The sequence below is a fragment of the Engystomops pustulosus genome, chromosome 1, assembly GCF_040894005.1.
Source record: "Engystomops pustulosus chromosome 1, aEngPut4.maternal, whole genome shotgun sequence".
Classification (NCBI taxonomy): domain Eukaryota; kingdom Metazoa; phylum Chordata; class Amphibia; order Anura; family Leptodactylidae; genus Engystomops; species Engystomops pustulosus.
In genome coordinates this window covers 78,200,589-78,221,748 of record NC_092411.1, presented here as the reverse complement: position 1 = coordinate 78,221,748, position 21,160 = coordinate 78,200,589, and the positions used below count along the sequence as shown (strand labels likewise).

The following is a 21,160-nucleotide window of genomic DNA, read 5'->3' as shown; positions in this document are numbered from 1 at the left end:
GCATATCCCAGGACCTAGACCAGGGTCCTTCCACATACAAAAACACGAAAAAACCGCTTGAGAAAGGCTCCAGGTGTAAGGAGCCGAAACGTAGCCTTGACACATGTATGAATAAACAAGTACGGTTTTTGCCACATTTTGAACCTCGGAGTGCTGACATTTTTTCGTGTTTCCGTATATACTCGAGTATAAGCCGAGACCCCTAATTTTACAAAAAAAAAAAAAAAACCCTATTGACTCGAGTATAAGCCGAGGGTGTAAAATGCATTGGTCACAGACCCCCCCAGTATATAGTCAGCGCCCTATAGTATACAGCCAGCCCTGCTTGCCCCTAGTAGTATACAGCCTGCCCCCAGTAGTATACAGCCTGCCCGCAGTAGTATAAAGCCACCCCAGCCTGCCCCCTGTAGTACACAACCACCACAGTAATATACAGCCACCTCAGCCTGCCCCCAGTAGTATACAGCCACCCCAGCCTGCCAACAGTAGTATATAGCCAGCCCAGCCTGCCCCCAGTAGTATACAGCCACCTCAGCCTGCCCCCAGTAGTATACAGCCACCCCAGTCAGCCCCCAGTAGTATACAGCCAGCCCAGCCTGCCCCCTGTAGTACACAACCACCACAGTAATATACAGCCACCTCAGCCTGCCCCCAGTAGTATACAGCCACCCCAGCCTGCCAACAGTAGTATACAGCCAGCCCAGCCTGCCCCCAGTAGTATACAGCCACCTCAGCCTGCCCCCAGTAGTATACAGCCACCCTAGTCAGCCTCCAGTAGTATACAGCCAGCCCAGCCTGCCCCCAGGAGTATACAGCTGACCCGAGTATAAGCCGAGACCCCTAATTTTACCACCAAAAACCTATTGACTCGAGTATAAGCCGAGGGTGGGAAATGCATTGGTCACAGACCCCCCCCCCAGTATATAGCCAGCCAGCCCCCTATAGTATACAGCCAGCACAGCTTGCCCCCAATAGTATACAGCCACCCCAGCCTGCCCCCAGTAGTATACAGCCACCCCAGCCTGCCCCCTGTAGTATACAACCACCCCAGTAGTATACAGCCACCTCAGCCTGCCCCCAGTAGCATACAGCCTGCCCCCAGTAGTATACAGCCACTCCAGCCTGCCCCCAGTAGTATACAACCAGCCCAGCCTGCCCCCAGTAGTATACAGCCACCTCAGCCTGCCCCCAGTAGTATACAGCCACCTCAGCCTGCCCCCAGTAGTATACAGCCACCTCAGCCTGCCCCCAGTAGTATACAGCCACCTCAGCATGCCCCCGTAGTATACAGCCTGCCCATCATTAAAAAAAAAAACCAAAAAACTTATATACTCACCCTCCGGTAGCCCCGATGTGCATCGCTGCTCCCCCGATGTCCGCGCGGCTCGTCTTCTGGCTTCCACGCCCATCTTCTGTAAGATTGTGCTGGGCGCCGCCATTTCTCTCTCCCGGCCGGCGCATAGTATGCTGACGTCATACTAGGCGCCGCACGGAAGAAAAACATGGCAGTGCCCAGCACGATCTTACAGAAGATGGGCGCGGAAGCCAGAAGAGGACCCGCGCGGACAGTGAGGGAGCATCGGGGCCACCGGAGGGTAAGTATATAAGTTTATAATTTTTTAAGTATGTATTGACTTGTGTATTAGCCGAGGGGACGTTTTTCAGCACAGTTTTTGTGCTGAAAAACTCGGCTTATACACAAGTATATACGGTACATAAACATAAACATCATAAACACATTAGGTATTGACGCGACCAAAAATGCCCAATCTATCAAAATATAATAATGGTTTTTCACTGTAACGGAAAATAGCGCCCAAAGTCAATATGACTATAAATATAGACTATAAATATAAGAAGAAATATTTTTATGATAACATATAGACAATGGTACTTGCAGAATGACATGCTAGTAAGACTACATTCACACGGACGTATGAAAACGTCCGTATCCGTACCATACCGTTTTTTTGCGGGTAACATACGCCCACATTCATTTCAATGGACAATATGTCCAACCAATTATATTGCTGTTTTTGACACTGTACTGTATAAAAATATTTTCTCCTGTATTTCAGTTCAGTTTGCCCTAGAAGTCTATGGGGCCGTATAAAATACTGGTTTCATACGTACTGCATACCGATGAAAATGGGCTCATGCAGCGCGGAAATCAGAACTGGAGAAATTATACGGTTGTGTGAATGCAGCCTTATAATGCTGTTGTGTGAGGCCGTGACTCTCCTTTAAGGGGACATGCTGTGCTGCCTGCACCCTCCTCCTGTCACTTCTCCATCTTATCAGGCATCTTGTGCAGCAGGACACGCACCCGTCTCCTCACACCGGGTAACACAGTGGAGGCGCAGGGTGAGGGGAGCTACAGCATCAGTCTCTCCTCTTTCTCTTAGGCTCGCTCTCCGATTGGCTGTCCTTACCCAGACGTCCAGCCTTCCCCGCCACACGATTGGAAGAGAGCTCCTAGGCACAAGTAACGTCGCTGGCGGTTATTGGCTAATAAACTGCGTCAGCCGCCATTCCGCCTGCCTGATTGGAGAACGAATCGATGCGGTTGTCTGGTGCCGGCTGGTCTATGCAAGATGGCGACGTGTTTCTCTCAGGTTGAGGGATGTTGATGAGGGACCAAAAGCCTCGTTCCGGAGGTGAGTAGTGTGGCCGGGAGAGGTCACTGGCGGCTGTGGCCCCGCTTCTGGTCTTATGTAAGAGTTTAGCGCTATGAGGGCGTTATTCCTCCTCAGTGCCGGCCTCCCCTTCACCTGTTCTACTAGCGGGACCACCCTGCGTGCGGTGCTGGCGGCTGTGACTGCCTCTCCTGCCTGCGGCTCCTAGCAGTCAGTGATAGCGGGTGCTGAGGAGACTACACTGAGCCCCTGGCCTGGAGGGGAGACATCCCTGTAGGGCCGGTGCCACATGGGACTCCATTACTCTATGTATAGAAGACAGTGTGTGTATAGCGTTATATACAGAGCCACAGTGCTATATACTGGATCCTAGTGAAAATTGTATGTTTGTCTGATGATTGTTCACTGACAGTGATATCTAAAAGATGAAGGGTGAGGACAATGTCTGCTGTAGTTGTGCCGTCACTATGGTTACACATCTGTTAGGCTAAGTTCACACCTGCCAAAATGAAAGCGCCACAGCTGGTCCCATATTATTTGTCTGCTAATAATAAGATCCATAATGGAAGCTCCATTAAAGTCTATTGTGAAGAGTTGCCACTCGCCTTTTGTTTTTAATTTGTTATGCTCAAAATCCCTCATGATCAACCAGCGACACTTACTTATAGATCCAGGGACTGTGATTGTGTTAATTTTATATTTGTTATCTATGGCCTTCTTCCTTCTAAAAACAACTTTTATTATGCGAATGAGCCTGGGGAGCTATCCCTGCCCCTCTGTGATCTGGCTTTACAGGCTGTTACACTGTCTCATCCTCCCTTCTGCTCCCTCAGCACTTATGCAGTGAGCAGGAAGTACCTGAACCCAAGAGTAAGTGTTCTAGGTATATCATTCTGAATCATGAAGGTAGATTTCTTTTAAAGGCGGTTCAGAACATCACGATTGCTGTGACTTACATCAATTACCAGACTAAGGCTTATTTCACATGAACGTACGCTATGCCTGGGCTGGGACCCGTACTGAAATGGTATGGGTAAGGCTCCTTTCACACTTGCGTTTTTCATGCATGTTTTCTGCGCATAACTTGCATTGCACTCTGACCCATTGTAATCAATGGGCTTTTAAAGACTTGCATTTTTTTTCACGCGCACACACACGTTTTTTTAACACGCATTTAAGCCACACCAGTCACTTAGAAAATGCAGAATCACACAATGTTAGCGCGCAGCCACTAAAATCATCAGCACAGGGGCGTGAAAGGTGATAGAATACTGCAATGCTATTGGCCATAATGAATATACCAGAACATCCTCCAAGACATTCTTCCAAAATGTTTGTGAACTATACACCGTTTCTTCCAGAAACCTTGTTCTCATATAGAATGTTTATACCAATTGTCCTTGTGTTAACTGTGTATAAGTCACAACATGGCCTTCACGCAGAGAAGCTGCAGAAAGACAAGGTAGCAATAGCAAAGACACAGTAATTTCTAAACAGTTTACACAAAATGAAGTTCAGACTAGATTGGCGTCTGCTTGGTGCAAGACGGCGTCTGTAGAGGAATATATCTCTTACAGGGAGTGAGGGCTCTGCTCACGAGCTAAAAGTCTTGCCGGTAGACTTAATAAGTTGTATTTTACACCTCTAAAAAGTATCTATTTTTAGACATCAACAACTTGACATAAAAGAGGTTGTGGCCTTTTCTGTCTGCATTTCTTGTCATGTGCAAGTCTTTTAGTTGTGAGACCCTGCGCAAACTGTTTATGTTGTAAAGATTCCGTGCTGGAAGGCTCTGATGTATGTAGAGGTATATTGGTATATGTTAGCGTTTTGTGGCAGGGTGATGTCTCCCAGTGGAAGATGACAGCAATATAATGATATGGACATCGATCCTGTATGTACATGAGTCAGGGGCATATGTTAACTTTTGGCCAATATGGAAAAGTGTTGATTTTATTTGGGTTGTTTTATAATTAATTTTTGTTAACCTTTTTTTGGGGGGTGTGGGGGGTATTTTTAGCAGTTTTTTTTTTTTTTTTTTTTTTTTTGGTGTTTAACTATTCTAATGTTGTTTCCCCCTTTCTACCTTTTCTTTTCTCACAGGTAAAACAAGGCTTCAAGGACAACAATGTCTTCTCAGTGATAACGCTTCTTAAGCTGAATACATTGTGATTTCCAGTAATAGAGACAGTATTTCTGAAGGCTGTCTACATTAATGAAAAGAACAATGTAGTCAGCTTAACTGAATCTTCTGTGGGGCCAGTTGAGATATGCTATATCCACAACATTGGACATTTTCCTATAAGGACTAGGAATAGTGACTTACTGATTTGTTTAGTGTTTAGTTGTGCTGATTTATTAATAATTATGGATCAGTGTGAGTATGTAGCCCCTCTCCCTGATGAACCTGGAAGCAAAGAAATGGAATTCATACCTGCTTGTCCCCCACCATTGCCGCCAAATGAAGAGCCTCCACCACCTCCCCTGCAAACGTCCAGTGACGCAGAGGTAATGGACGTTGGCTCTGGTGGTGATGGACAGTCACAAACCCCAGCTGGGGACTTGCAGCTAAACTACGGAGCACAGCTTCTCACAAAAGGGTCGTCTTCTTACAAGAGTCAACCGACAGTGATAGATCAGTTACAAAGTGACCAAAGTCCCAGAACAGCTCGCCATGCACCAGCAGTTAAGAAGTTTACTCCTGATCTTAAATTGCTTAAAGATGTTAAAATCAGTGTAAGTTTTACAGAAAGTTGTAAGAGCAAGGATAGAAAGGTTCTGTACACTGGAGCGGAGGGAGAGGATCAGAGAGCCATGGATAGCAATAACACTGTCAATGGAGAGTTGCATGTTTGTCCTTTTGCTGGTAGTAGCAATGATAAAATTGTCAATAATCATGAAATTGCAAATAAAAGAAATGAGGAGGCAGAATCTGATCAGGAAAAGAAAGTGGAGTACGCGGTTCTCGATGATTTGGAGGATTTCACAGAGAATGTAATGGATGTAGATGAGGACGGAGCAGAGTTTGCAGAGTTTATATCGGATTCCATTCTTCAGAGTGATAAGATTGATGACGAGTCCCTGATATACAATTATGAGGTATGTGAGCAAGTGCTAACCCTACACCCATAACCTACTAATTATGAGCATTTCATTTTTCTTTGTCTTTATAATAAACACTGCTTTGTCACATGCTTTCTAACCATACTGTGTTCGGACATGTTTCCTGTGTTTTGCTGACTACATATGAGTGTTGTGCTGTCCCTGTGTTTTGTAGACATTCTTTGCCATCCTCTCTAGCTGCAGATTGGAGGTACATGTCTGTGCTCAGTGTAAAGGGGAATTTTGCCTCTCCCATCCTTGGAAGAGGGGACGTACCTGATAGTTTGTTTTGCAGGATGATTTTGATAATGATGTGGATGCACTGCTGGAGGAGGGCCTACATACTTCAAAGAAGAGAAGAATCGAAGAAAAGTATGATGAAGAAAGTGACCACCATTCAGACGGCGAAACCAGTGTTCAACCAATGATAACCAAAATAAAAACTGTTCTGAAAAGTAAGGAAAGCTTCTAAAGGAAAGCTTCTAATCTTTTACAAACTGGTACTTAACAGGCAGCAATTAACAGGCTTTCTTTAAGCTTGTTTGTTACATCCTTTTTATTAATGCTCGTTGCATAGTAAACTAAATGATGGAAACACAAGGGCTGTGTCGTGGATGGTACCTGTGGGGAATATGGAGGCATTGTAAATCAGATTGCCCAATATTGGTGGTAAATGATCATATAGTAATTCGCTTGTTGTGGCACTTGAGCCTTAAGTGCCCCATTAAAAGTATCCCAGAATGAGTCTCAATGCCGGAAGGTTAAAAATCACAGAAAGGAAACAAAAAAAATGCCTGGGATAGTCTTGCAAGTTGCTGGAAATGGAAGCTACAAGGCTCCTGTTGTCCAGAACACAGAACATTTTCCATTGAGTGGCAGTTCTTTTTTTTTTTCCCCCTATCTGTTTTCTTTGCATTGTAATATTCAGTTTACAATTGCATTGGAGTTTTCTGTTATGCTCTGTTTTATAGCACAACTGAAACCAAAAACTGAAGTCTCCTTTCCACCACCGACCTCAATGCCAGGTTACCTTCTGTGACATCTCCCTTAGTAAAAGCGTAACACCCCCCCTTATATTACATATTGGCATAGAAGGGGTACATAGTTGCAAAAACCTAACTGCAATTTTATGGACTCACAGTGTGAGGAGGATCTATGCTGTGGTTTATTCTGTTCATTAGGCCCATGGTTTATTCATGTTTTGCAGTCATAATAGACATTTTGTATAATATACAAGTGTATATTATAGATTCTAATCCCCTTTGCTGCATTTGCAGAACCAGTTGTTTTTTTTTTTAAATATGCACATTGACAAACATAGCAAGTAGTGACAGTCATATCAGATATTGTCATATAAGAGTCAATAACATTGAGTGCATTATGATTACAAATGTATTGTAACATACAAGTCAAATAACTGAAGTGTTTCATAGGGGAGCTTAATGCATAATGGTTACTTTTAGGTTAAGTGCACACCCCTCCATTGTTCATCGGAGATGTGCACTGTGACTGCACAATAGACATCTATTGGGCAGTGATCTAGCCACAGTTTGTGAAGCTAGCTCACATTCCCGTATGCAGTTGTGTGCTCTTAGCCTTAGATGGGCAAAGAAAAGTTTACTGTCAAACTGATGTATTATTGTGCTGTGCAGAAGAATAATTTCTTTCAATTTCTGTTAAAAAAAATAAAATAAAAGGTCGTGGACGCCCTCCTACTGAACCCTTACCTGATGGATGGATTATGACATTCCATAACTCTGGCATTCCTGTCTATTTACATAGAGAAACAAGAGTAGTCACTTGGTCCAGGCCTTACTTTTTGGGAACCGGAAGCATAAGAGTACGTTGACAATCTAAAAAAGACTGGTACCTTATATGTATAACTGTATGTGTGGTTTTTTTCTCCTTTTTTTTTTTTTTCCTTTTTATTTCATTCCGTATGACATGAAATATTTTCCTGCTGCTTTGTGGCTCCATCTATTTGAGCTATCCACAGTATTGAGGAGGCATGGTGCGTACCTATTGATGTTAAGGGAGCTGTTCATGTTGACCAAAGACTTGTATGTTCTAGAGGAGCTGAGTGAATTGATATAGTTTTAAGGAAAAATGGCTAGAGAATACATTAAAAGAAAAATGTAGTACTGTACCTTTTTAATATTGTTGTTTTGACGTTAGGAGACTTGCCCAATGATTGACCTCTATCTCTGTTAGCAATCAAACAAGAATGTCTATCAATCATTTTGTGATACAGCCAAGCGTTATGTGTTGATAAATGACAAATTATAGTGCATCCTTTTCCACAATATGTGATATTGATCTCCTCCTTTTTGTGTTTTTTTTTTTTTTTTTTTTTTCACATTTAGACACCATGATTTATTTCATGGGTTTACTGAAAACGAGTAACACAATGCACAACTCCAGACCCCAAAGTCCCATAGAATTGTAAAACCAATATACAAGAAGATTAGCTGTGTTCAGCACCACATAAAAGGAGCTCACAGACAGAAAAATTGGCACTATAGCTACAGGCAGATTGTGATGGACCAACTACAGTGGTTCCACCTGAGCACCTAGCCAGCTTTGTTTACGATCCAACCCATACTCTGGTTTAGGCATGTGGATTCAATACTGACAGATTCCCTTTAAGTTGTCGCTGTGAACTACCTTTCTTTACTGCTTACCAATGTAATTGTCTTGTAATATCAAAATGTTGTTGTGTCAATTAATCCGGTTTATGATTTTATTTGCTGTTTTAGAAACATGATCCTCCCATCAGTAGTATTCCTTGCTTGCATTACAAGAAAATGAAGGATAATGAAGAAAAGGAACAGAACAGTGACACCTCTCCAGCTTGTCTTCCATCAGAAACTCCAAGCGAAAAGAAGTTGGAGCTTTCAGATGAGCCGGATGGCACCACTGCTAGTAACTTGCCTACTGAGGAGAAAGAAGCAGTGGTGGAAGTCACTCAGGGAGCATTGGGTCAAGTTAAGGCTAAAGTAGAAGTGTGTAAAGATGAATCCATTGGTAAGAATATTTAGATAGATGCACGTATGCAGTATTCTGTACACCCGAAGTCTAAAAAATGTGTGTGATATCTGTTAGTATTTATATTTTTAAAGGAAAGAATGAGGAAGGGGATGTGGAATTTGAACATAAATAAGCAGTATATTATAATCACAGGTCATATGAGTTATCAGGTTTATCAAGTGATGTATAAAAAGTGATCTAGCTCACTGTAAAAAATTATGACCTCCGCTTCACGTGCTATCTTTACCTTCAGCCTTATCAATAATTGACAGTACAGAGATAAAGCATACAAAATAAAAGGGCAGCATGCCGTGATGACAAAGCCTTGTTAAAGCTGTGCTGTAAATGCATTCTAAGTTATTTTCATCAACATTACAGATCTTGAAGATTTCCGAAGCTATTTGGAAAAAAGATTTGATTTTGAGCAAGTTACTGTAAAAAAGTTTAGGACATGGGCAGAAAGAAGACAGTTCAATCGTGAAGTGAAACGCAAGCAAGCTGGATCAGAAAGGCCCATTCTACCTGCCAATCAGAAACTGATAACCTTATCTGTCCAGGATGCGCCAACAAAGAAAGGTTTGTTTCTTCAAATGCATTATTTTGTGTAGTGTGATTCTTTGTAATTCTGACGGTACTACAGACTCAGCTTCAGCTCCCTTCTCTCAACCACTACACAGTAGTAGAACAGAAGTTCTCACACAACACCAACCATACACTTTATGTATCTATATTCTTCTTGATATAACAGTGCATGAAGTGCATCATGGGAAGTGAGGGCAGTATACAGAAAGAAGTTCTAGGGCAAAGATAAGTTAGACACCACCCTTTTCTCTTTTGTTAAAGGATAATTCCCTCAAAGAGACAACTTTCTGTGGAGCTTAGCTCTTCTCTGCCTCTAGCCCCCTTCTCCCTGCATTCCAGGACCAGCTCTCACACAATGACTTCCTGCCGGCAAAAAACAACACATCACATTGTGAGGAGCGCTACAAGCTACAGGCCGATATGTTCTTTATCTGGAGGAGGGGGAGGGAGGCAGATCTGAGTGTGTGTGTCTCTGAGATATAGCAGAGCTGGAGAGTGTCATTGTGTGTAATATGCATCTCATGGATCTCCTAAGCTCTGATCTGTCACATCTCTCTTTCTATGTGTCAGATATTAGTACAACTTTCAGATGAAAGTGTATATAAACCTGCACCCTGATAAGGCCTGATCACATTTTCAGCTCACAGAAATAGATGGATCATAATGTGTCTCCTTACAGAGTCCTCAACCACACTCTGGGATTTTACACTGACCATTCACTGAGTGATAGGAGCTAAAATGAGTAAAATTGTAAAGTATGTGTTAAAAATTCTTTATTGAATAGGGGATTGAAATTTTAGATTTTTTTTATTTTATGGGCAAACCCCTTGAATGATGATTTGTAAAAAGTTGGTTCAGAAAGAAAAAATCTCTACATTTTGGAAAGAATAAGGTGAGCAACACATTTTGAACATCAATCTGTTAATTTTGAATGGGGAATTGTGTATTTGCAATCGTTATGAAACCATAAGTACACTTAAAGGGGCATTCCCATTTCAGTAAATTTAATGTTGTAGTTTGTATTATGAAAAAATATATCATTTTCCAATACATTTTCTCTATCAATTCCTCATAGTTTCCTATATCTCTGCTGGCTGACATTCCATAGAAAGCTTCATTGTTTACTTCCAGTGGACAGAAATCTGACGATGGTCACACAGGTTCACAGCCCATTAGTATCACAGAGTAATCATAGATGTGGGTTATAACAAGCCGCGCACTTGTGTGACCATGGTCACATTTCTGTCCACTGGAAATAAGTAATGAAGGTTTCCATAGTATGACAGCAAGCAGAGATCTAGAAGACTTTGAGGAATTGATACAGAAAGTATATTTGAAAATTGTATAACTTTTCAGTATTCAAACAATAAAATGTGTTTTCTAAAATGGGAAAACCCCTTTAAACAAAAGCTGTAATACATTTGTTAAATGACCTTCAAATTAATTTGTCTTATAAATGCAAGAATATCTTAACAGAAGATGAAAAAGAAAAACCTTATTAATGACAGACACCCAATTTGCCCTAAAAAAAAAAAAAAAAACCTATAAAAACATGTTCTGAGGACTTCGAAACTGCTGGATAAGGTACTATTTGTGGATTTGGAGGGGTACACGTGGTGACAGGTTCCCGTTAAGGGCTGATTATATAGATTAAAAAACAAACATACATTTTTATTTATTTATTTTTTTAATGCTTGACTCTTTTTATCTGACAGAGTTTGTTATTAATCCAAATGGAAAGTCGGAAGTTTGCATTCTCCATGAATATATGCAGAGGGTCTTGAAAGTTCGTCCTGTTTACAACTTTTTTGAATGTGGTAAGGAACCATTACATTTCTCTATGTATAAATGGCCAATTTTGTTGAATCAGCACTTCAGATGCATTGACCATTTGATTGTATGTAACTAGAAGAGGATCATAATATATTTTTAAATAATTGAAAGACCTTCTCACCTTTAATGACAAGTGGGCTTTAACAAACAATTCTGGAGCATCAATAAATTGACATCTGCTCACGTGACAGATCAAACTACACACAAAATCAAATGTGCTAGAAAGAAACCTCACCAATCTTAGATAAAAATAGGCGTGAGTGGATATTTGGAGGCCCTTGTTCCTGTAATACTTTACATATTGTATATCCGCACATGATATGTTCTCTTGAATAGACTATTTTCTGATCTTGACCATTTCCATCTTGACTGGGTGATGGACGCAGATATTCACACCTTTTTAATTTTTCGGAACATTCCCCCATCTTCCTTACACTGGGATTAGCGCCTACTTCCCACTCTATGGATCTGTGGATCCTTAACCCCTTAAGGACGCAGGGTTTTTCGGCTCATTTCTCGCTCTCCAACTTCAAAAATCCATAACTTTTTCATTTTTACGTGTACAGACCTGTGTGAGGGCTTATTTTGTGCGTAACAAATTTTACTTTCCCGTAATGTTATTTATTTTAACATGCCGTGTACTTCCAAATGTGGAAAAATTGAAAAAAAAAACGCATGTGCGTCACGTTCTTGTGGGCTCAGTTTTTACGACTTTCACTCTTCGCTTCAAATACACCTACTTTATTCTTTGGTTCGGTGTGATCGCGGTGATACCACATTTATATAGGTTTTATTGTGTTTTAATACACTTTCAAAAATTAAAAGTATGTGTACAAAAAAAGAATTTTTTTTTTTGCCATCTTCTGCCGCTAATAACTTTTTCATACTTTGGTGCACGGAGATGTGTGAGGGGTAATTTTTTGCGAAATGAGGCGACTTTTTCATTGCTACCATTTTGAGGTCTGTGCGACATTTTGATAATTTTTTTATTTCATTTTTTATGTTGTATAAAAAGGTGTAAAAGTCGCATTTCGGACATTTGGGCACCATGCAAGCACCGACCGCGGTTATTAGCGGTGGGGGTTTTATGCAAAATGCGACAACCCCCACCTTTGTATGAAGAGGACTCAGCCCGTGAGCCCTCTTAATACATCCCTTATGCCTCTGCGCCGTAGAGCTACGGCGCAGAGCGTTAAGGGGTTAAAGAGAGCCCGTCAGGCAAAATAACCCCCTAATCTATATAGATTTTCATAAACTGCCATTAGAAAGCATTGCCTCTCACTTCATTGTCCCTCTACTTGCCTGTAAACCTAAACAATGAGGTCCTAAAGCTTTATGCAAATGACCTGTGAAATGTCCAATGAGTCATTAGCATATAGCGTGTGTGTGTGTGTGTGTGTGTTACAACAGCTCCAAGCAGCCATGATATAGCAGAACATGTCGGGTACTTGTGTTGCTGATGTCTGTGTATTAGGAGGATACAGCACAGACACTAACTATGCTTTACTATACATTATACATAGACATGAGCAGGGAGAGGAGAGGGGAGGGGTAACAGGGGTGACATCACTGCCTCTGGCCATGTGACCAGCCTCATTTACATAATAAAGAAAACAATGATTAATGTATGAAATAACTAGATAAAGGCTGTGATGGATCCTTGTGAGCTGCTCCAACAGGTAGAGGTGCCAGGACTAGTGACACAGACCTGATGACAGGTGTCCATTAATCATTCTCCTTTTACGGGACCCCTCGCAAGAAATTGAGAGAATGTTCCTACTACTTCTTGACCAATGCAGACCCTTTGTCTAACCTTTTAGTGTACAGGGAGGCCCACAAATGTTACATGTGAGGTTTATGAAAATTTGGGGCAGATTGAAGAGTACAGTATTCTAGAGCCTCAGAATTGTAGTGTCGGGTGGAGGAAAATCATAAGAATGCAGACCCTGGCAACCAAGGCCCATCTTATCTGTCTTCAGGAACAGCTTCGCTTTCTTTACCACGTAAAGGCAAAGGAGTCTTTAGCAAAATGTCGCTGAGAGTTCTACAAACACAACAAACCAGGCAAGATCCTGGCATCTGCCCTTAGGAGGCCGCTCTCTGAGCCCCTATGTCCTACATATCGCCAGGAATAGCTAGTTCATTCTGGGATTTCTATTCCTCCCTGACATCCAAGCTTATCTGGAATCTGTGAAATGTCCCTCCTTATCTGCGTAAGAGCGGAAAGGCCTGGAGGCCTTAATATTGTTTGAGGCACTCCAGCAGGCTCTCCAGACCATTTAAGTGTTCTAATCCCTGCCTTATTTTCCCCATTGATCTTGATTCCGAACCTAGTTGGGGAACTGCAGACATTTGGAAGATTGTCCAACTTTATTTGATTAAAAAAAAAAAAAAAGTTGAAAACCAAACAGTTTTCCATTTTTTACATTTATGCAACATGAACAGTAAACCAAACACAACCCAAACCCCATCCCCCCCCCCTCACTTTTCCCCTGCTTGGTGGATGATATGTCCATATAGTACACATTCGCATATAGTTCACAGCTGGTGTCCTTCATCCGGGAGTATTGGTTTCGCGAAAAAGTCCATCCAGGGTATCCTTAATTCTGGTAGGCTGTATATGTTACATCATATAACTTGGAGCAGGCAATATCACACATAGACTTAGAACAAACAATATTGGTAGAAGAGCAATTACTATTAGTCTGAGAGTCATAGACCTTTACATATATTATCCGACATATTGGCTTGTAATATGGTAATGATGTCAATCATCATACAATGCCACAAATTATTCTGTCTCTAAGGGTTAAAGTGGCTAATCCTGGGGCATCAAGCCATGGGCCCCATATGGTGTCAAATTTTTTCAATGAGCTTCGTTTTTGGTAGACAAACTTGTCTAATCGTATTACAAGATTGGCTCTAGAGATTAAATTCTGAAATTTGTGGGGGTTCATTATCTTTCCAATGGAAAGCAATACGTTTCTTGGCTATATACAGCAGTCACAGCACTGCTAATCTATGACTCTCAGACAGTTGCACTTCAGATACACAACCTAAGATACATATAAGAGGATTATGTGTGATAGTTGTGGAGTATGTCTGATCAATCAGATCAAGAACCTCTTGCCAATAACGATGTAGTCTGGAACAGTTCCACATCAGATGGATTAGATCTGCACCAGAACTGTTACATCTTGGGCAGCAATCGTCACGTCTATGCCCCATCTTAAACAGCCTGATGGGTAAAGTAAACTCTATGTAACAGATATAAGTTAGATAACCTCTGCACCTCACTAACCGAAACTCTGGGTTCCGATTCTAAAACCATCTTCAGTAATGGTTTCTACATCTTTCTCCCACTTAGCCTTCAATTCAGTAGGGAATTTTTTATTATGAGCGTCCCTTAGATATGAGTAGTTAACTGAGATTATACCCCTCGTATCCCCCGCTTTACTTATCATATCTACTACTATGTTATGGGCTGACTTTTTAATTGGTTTGGAGCGTTCTTGTTGAGTAATTGTTGGAAACATTTTGTATTCTTTTCTTTTCATTGTTTAGAGAATCCAAGTGAACCTTTTGGAGCATCTGTAATTATTGATGGAGTGACTTATGGTACTGGAACTGCAAGCAGCAAAAAACTGGCAAAAAATAAAGCTGGTAATTTTTTTTCCGTAATTTTAGTTTGAATAGTTTACACTCTTTTATTTTTATTTTTTTTTGTAAGCCTTAACCTTAACTTCTTTTCATTTGTATTAGCTCGATCTACACTGGAAATCCTCATTCCGGACTTTATAAAACAGACCTCTGATGAAAAGCCCAAAGACAGTGATGAGCTTGAGGTGTGACTGATGCATCTTTGTCACCATGCAGTATATTGTTTCTAGACTTTTTTTTTTTTTTTTTTTTTTGAAGCACTTCTTCTCTATCCTTGTTTGTTGTTTTTTTTAGTATTTCAACCATATCAGTATTGAAGATTCACGAGTGTATGAGCTCACCAATAAAGCTGGACTACTGTCACCATATCAAATTCTTCACGAGTGCCTTAAGAGGTTTGTATTTTTACAGCAAATATATAATTGCTTGATGAATAATCCACAAGTTCATAGGATTTGCTATTCAGAACGGCAACAAAATGTGGATTGTACCAGATAAATGTTGTCTCCTAATATTTTAGAAACCATGGAATGGGTGATACATCAATCAAGTTTGAAGTCATTCCTGGAAAGAACCAGAAGAGTGAATATGTAATGACTTGTGGAAAACATACTGTGAGAGGCTGGTGTAAGTTGTTTAGGTTTACAATTTTGTAATGAATCCAATCTTCTTATTTCCACAATTGAGGGCCGCATGCATCTGACATTGCTTTAACTTTTCCTGGGGCAGTGTATGTAATCTGGCTACAAACTTTTCCCTTACATGGCTAGATTTAGTTATCTACTGATGCCCAGTATGAATTTGCCTTTTTGTCCATTGTAGGAACCCCTTTCTTTATCGGAATGTACCTTGCAATTAACTATAATAAATCTGCCTCTCAACCCCAGCTTGCGTTCTAGAGCCAATAAATGTTAAATCTACCATTTAACTTCACGAGGGGGATTTTAGTTGTAACCATTTTCTCCTCTCATGTCCACTTCAGAGATAATTTAAGAACAATGATAGTTATTTAAGATTTTGGTTTTCTATCTAAAATAAACTTCTCTTTGTAGGTAAAAATAAAAGGGTTGGAAAACAGTTGGCATCACAAAAAATTCTTCAGCTCCTTCATCCTCATGTGAAAAACTGGGGCTCTCTTCTACGTATGTATGGAAGGGAGAGCACTAAAATGGTAAAACAGGTAAGTATTCATATTTTTCTTTCAGTGTGTTAGAAGATACAGTTTATAGTTACCACTATTTTTTAAGACTCTTACCCTCTCAAACTATTGTGATGCCACCAAATGTTATGTTTCCTAAATTAATTTAGGTTCCATATTTTTCGGAATATAAGACACACTTCTTAGCAAGATAAAATCTTCCTTAAAAGTGCCTGTGTCTTCTATTCTGAAGGTCAAGAGGAGCCAGAACTGCCAGACCCTCCTGACTGCTATAATGGAGATCGGGTGAGGTGCTGACATAGCGCTTCACACGATCTCCCAGAGAGCAGAGTCTCTGCACTGCTATATATAGTTATACAGGACCTGGATTGATGTCAAAAGCATGTGACTGATCACATGCTTCCTATATCACTCAAGGTCCTCATGCTGCCAGGGTTGTAGCATTGAAGAATCTTAATGGCTGGGACAGGGTAGGAGGAGTTGTGTTTCTGTGTGTGTGCTCAGCAGTACCCAGTCAATGTTCCTATGTGTGTGTATAGCTCAGCTGTGTGCATGTTTCTGCCTGTACAGTGCCCAGTCAGTGTTCCTATGTATGTGTGTGTGTGCATAGCAGTGGCCAGTGTGCTCAGTGGTGCTGAGCGTGGTCCTATTTATGTTTATGCTTAGCTGAGCCGTGTGCCGACTAAATCTGGAGTGCATTTTATAATAAGGAGCTTCTTATACTCCAGAAAATACTTTAGCTCTGTGCTTAAAAAGAAAGAGTAAGTTTGTTAATGGCTTTGCTGTATTTGTCTTGTCAGGAAACCTCAGATAAAAGTGTAATCGAACTACATCAGTATGCCAAAAAGAACAAGCCAAATCTACACATACTAAATAAGCTGCAGGAAGAAATGAACAAGCTGGCACAAGAAAGGGTAAGTAGGGGTACAAAAACTTTTTACTCAGCTCTTCAAGACTGAGATGGTAGCATGCCTTAGCTGCAGCAGTAGTGCATACTGTAGACACAGTTGGCATTGATCTTGCCCCTTTCCTCTTTATTGGATGGTGGCGCTTGGTTGCCATGACTGTCAATGTGTGTAAGGGAAGTAGCAAATTCACAATATACTGCAATACTCTTATCAGACACCCACAATATTGTATGCAAAGAAAAGCTCTATAAAGTTTGGATTCTATTTATAGGGAATAAACCATAACACAAACCAAAGTCATAGTAAGTCGGCGCATGGCAAGAGGTGTATGTAGAGGGCTCATAGTCTAAGCCATACAGACCATCCCTTTGACATCATCAGGGAGCAACGATCCATCGCCATCACAGCCTGCAGTCTGTACAAGACTCCAGGCATTGTAAACTATACTGTAGTATGGCAGTGTATGGTAGGATTGTTCAGACCTTCTAGGGTTAAAGTACCTTAGGGGGTCTAAAAAAAAATCTTTCCCTAGAACTGAAGTAAAAATAATAAACATGTTTGGTATCGCCACGTTCAAAAAGTCCCATTCTATTAATATTATAAAAACGGTGGTGAACCCTGTAACGGAAAATGGCCCCCAAACGTCTGAAACCTCACTAAAAGATTATTTTTTGCCATTTTGCAACTTGTGAAAATTGAAATAAAAATTGATCATAAGGTTGTACATATCCACAAATTGTATCAAAGTAAACATCATCACCTCCTGCCAAAAAGAACGCCTTACACAGCTCCATATGCCAGAGTATCAAAAAGTCTTTAGAGTGCGAATATGGAAAAATGAAGACATTTCTTTTTCGTACAAAAGGTTTGAATTTTTATAAACTATTCACACCCACCCAAAGAATTAAGGGAAGGTGCCATTTGGAGCATATAGTGGAAACAATAAAACATAGCCCACAAGAAAATGGAACAAAAGCATTATTCACTGTAGAATTTCTTTTGTTTATGTATGAGTTGAGTTATTTTGTTTTGTTTTTACCCTTCCATTAGGAGGAGACACGGAAAAAGCCTAAGATGACGATAGTAGAATCTGCACAGCCTGGCAATGAACCCCTGTGTACAGTGGATGTATGATCTGTACACTTACGGGAGCAATAAAAAAAAAAAAAAAAACTGAGAGATTACTTCGAGAAACTTTTCATCTGCTGTAGAAGGTGAATCATAAACAGGGCTTCTTCCTTATGCATTGTTCTTTCCCCCCCCCCCCCTTTCATCAACTGGACAAAAACATTACCTCCTTTTATGAACTTTGCCATTTTTTTTTATTTCATTTTTTTTTTTTTTTTTTTAGCTGATGTGAAAAAGGAGGGTGTGCAAATCTAAAAAGAAAGCATTATACTTAGAACATCAAGCACTTTGGCTTTTGGAGTCTTATCCTTCTATGGCTATAGAAAAGTTAACTATGTATTAGAAATGCAAATCTAAAATATTTAATTCACTGATGCACTGAATAGTTGATTGATGAGACTCTTAAAGAGCTTGGTACAAGCAATGTTTTGCAGTGATGTTTTGCCTACTGATCTTTGTCTTGCTCACCATACTGACCTAGGCCCTGTTTTGTAAAGGTCGAACCATTTCAAATCAAGATATGTGGGAAAGTTTTACACTTTGGTAGCCACTGCAATATGATCCGTTGTGGTTACTGACCCATGGGAAAATATATTGATATAGAAGCTACATTTTCAGTATATGTTATAAGTATGGACCCACAGCACAATATCCAGCACATACTATTTTTTATTTTGCACACATCTCGGCAGCTTACAGACTGCAGTCAGTGTTGGTCACATCAGTTGCTTGGCCTGTAAAGCCTTGATGGGGTTGCTTGTTGCAGCTGTATCATTTCCTGGCAATTTGGAAGCAATGAACTGCTGTAATTCATCTCTTGTATAATAGATGTTGACTGAAAAGATGTCTTGTAAGCACAGCCTGTATGCAAACAGAATGAATGTTGTTGCTCTATGCCCTTTAATAGCTGCATCAGTCTGCAATGCAATTACATGTAAGTAAGTGTGATTCACACTGTATGGAGCCTGGGTGGTCACACTTGCCTTGTATCCTAGAGGTCACATGAGCAGGAAGTTACAGTGGGTGCTCAAGCAATTTAATACAATGAATAAGCACACAGAGGGTGACTTTAAAGGCGTTTGGACTTTTATTTCCAGAGGACATCAGTAATCCCTCACTTAGAGAGGGTGGAAGTATTAACTTTCATACAAACTTCCTTGCATTTGATGAATTTTCTACATTTTAGTTGTATTCCTGGCGAATTGTTGCAGGCTGCCTATGAAGTTTTATGATGATAAACTAGATTTGAAGAATGGTCAATAATGTGTGTAGAATACTATCAATGTTACAATTATGAATGTTGGTAAGCTTTGTGTATGTAGAAGTCCTTCACCTTAATATTGCCTGTCTTGTAAAGCCTTATATGTACCAAAGGCGATGACATTTTCTCTGCAACCACCAAGTGGGCTGCTTTACACATTTATACTTGTGCAGTTCAGATGAAATCGTTGGATTCCTTTTCTTTAAACTCTATTAAAAGCCAAGTGAGTGTCTCCAGAATGTCTGTGTTTTTGTGTGTGTCCTCCACCCCTGCCTTCTTTCTTCAGTCTTCTGTAACTGAATTATTATTTTTGCCATCTTCATTTTGGGTAGTTTCTTGAATACTGCTACTGTAGTGAAATCTGTTTAGTTAGGCAATAAAATAAAAATGTTTATATGCAATATAGAGAAATAACCCATTGGGGCTCTTACTTTTATACAATAGAACATTTTGTCTCTACCTTCTTCCATTTTGACACCAGTCTGCTTTATGTAGAACTGACTGGGGGCTCCATAAGAACCATACTGCTATATCCTTAATGGTATATTCTCGGTTGGTATTTATCTATGATGGTTTGCTCATACCATAATGGTACAGTATACATTACTATTAATATTGATTTTGAGCACCTTGTAAATATAACTAAATAAACGACTCAACTTAGATGAACCTATGTTTAGTTCCGTAGCTTGGCAGCTATATCAGATGACTGGACTGGTGAAGCAGAATGTATGGCTTAGATCACGCTATATTTTATCACTAAGGAAGGCCTATACCAAAAAAAAATGGCTTTTTGTATACTGCTCGGGCAGATACATGCCATAAACAGGGTTTGTCTGTTTAGGGTGGCAGAAACCCAACAGATGGTCACAGCAATCTGCTACATATAAATACAACCTTAGTAAGACATTAATTTATAATGGCCTCTCAAAAATGTCATTTCTGGCAGCAAAATATTTAGTAAAGATGTTACACTTCATTGGACTATGTTCTGTGGTGCTCAGAGCACATACACAACATGAAGAGAAGTGGCTATTTATATGCATGTTTATATCCTGCCGCACAGAATAATCCACACAGATACAATGTATGCTTGTATTTCACTTGACTCGTAAAACCTGAACTATAAGGGATTGGCTTAAAGGGGAATAGATATGAAATGCATTACTATGGATTCAGAACCAAATATGCAAGATAAATTCTGCATCGCACAGAATTTTTCAGTTCTTTTTCATGACTGCATACTGACATGAGATTGTAAAATTATTACACGGGACCTTATGATAAGTCGTAGTAGCTGTAACTAACACTTGGGGTCTACTCAAATCCTCCTGAACTGGCAACTTTCCATTTTTAACTTTTTGCCAATTTGATGGTAGCACTGAAGTGACATTTGACTGCCAGCATTATAATATACATCCATTTAAGTTAATTATTTTTTCCAATGAAGAAGCTTCTCAATTGATTGGTAGCCTTGCTTTTGTTTTATAAAGAACCTCTGCTTTGCTACTGCTAATAATGGGTTAAGAAACCAGATGTAAAGTAGGATAGCTGATGATATGTAAGTGGCCAAGTATAGATTCATTTTGAGAAAACATTTTTCTATTATAAATCCCTTAAAACCAAAGTGTGAGCTCAGTTTGTTAATAGAATAGCCATTGTAGACTGCTAACGCAATAACTCTTATAAATGTGGGGTATTTGTATAGGATTCTACATCTAAGTTCTAGAAAAACAGGCCTGTACCAGTCCATTTACTACTTTAGGGGCTAGCATTTGTTCCTTCTTTGGTTTGGTTTGCTTTACTTTTGTTTCTCAAGAAAAAGACTTAGTAAATGTACGAGTATATGGTTGGAGAACCTGCT

The 21,160-nt window shown here is 40.2% G+C and overlaps 1 protein-coding gene across 1 annotated transcript; it reads left to right on the top strand.

Annotated features, from left to right (window-relative positions):
• The first annotated feature begins 2,471 nt into the window (after positions 1 to 2,471).
• On the top strand, positions 2,472 to 20,111 carry DGCR8 (DGCR8 microprocessor complex subunit). The gene is made up of 14 exons (XM_072144463.1): positions 2,472 to 2,657; positions 4,740 to 5,735; positions 6,034 to 6,193; positions 7,436 to 7,578; positions 8,495 to 8,762; positions 9,144 to 9,341; positions 11,063 to 11,164; positions 14,745 to 14,843; positions 14,943 to 15,025; positions 15,135 to 15,235; positions 15,361 to 15,467; positions 15,893 to 16,020; positions 16,800 to 16,913; positions 17,958 to 20,111. Exons 2-14 carry the CDS (start codon positions 5,004 to 5,006, stop codon positions 18,039 to 18,041), a joined length of 2,319 nt encoding a protein of 772 aa, XP_072000564.1. The 5' UTR covers positions 2,472 to 2,657; positions 4,740 to 5,003; the 3' UTR covers positions 18,042 to 20,111.
• Positions 20,112 to 21,160: the final 1,049 nt, after the last annotated feature.

Bases quoted from the DNA above. Each gene is read 5' to 3' on its own strand.
- DGCR8 (XM_072144463.1), top strand. From the start codon at position 5,004: ATGGATCAGTGTGAGTATGTAGCCCCTCTCCCTGATGAACCTGGAAGC. The intron at 15,236-15,360 runs GTTTGTATTTTT...CTAATATTTTAG, and splicing joins CTTCACGAGTGCCTTAAGAG to AAACCATGGAATGGGTGATA. The intron at 16,914-17,957 runs GTAAGTAGGGGT...CCCTTCCATTAG, and splicing joins ACAAGCTGGCACAAGAAAGG to GAGGAGACACGGAAAAAGCC.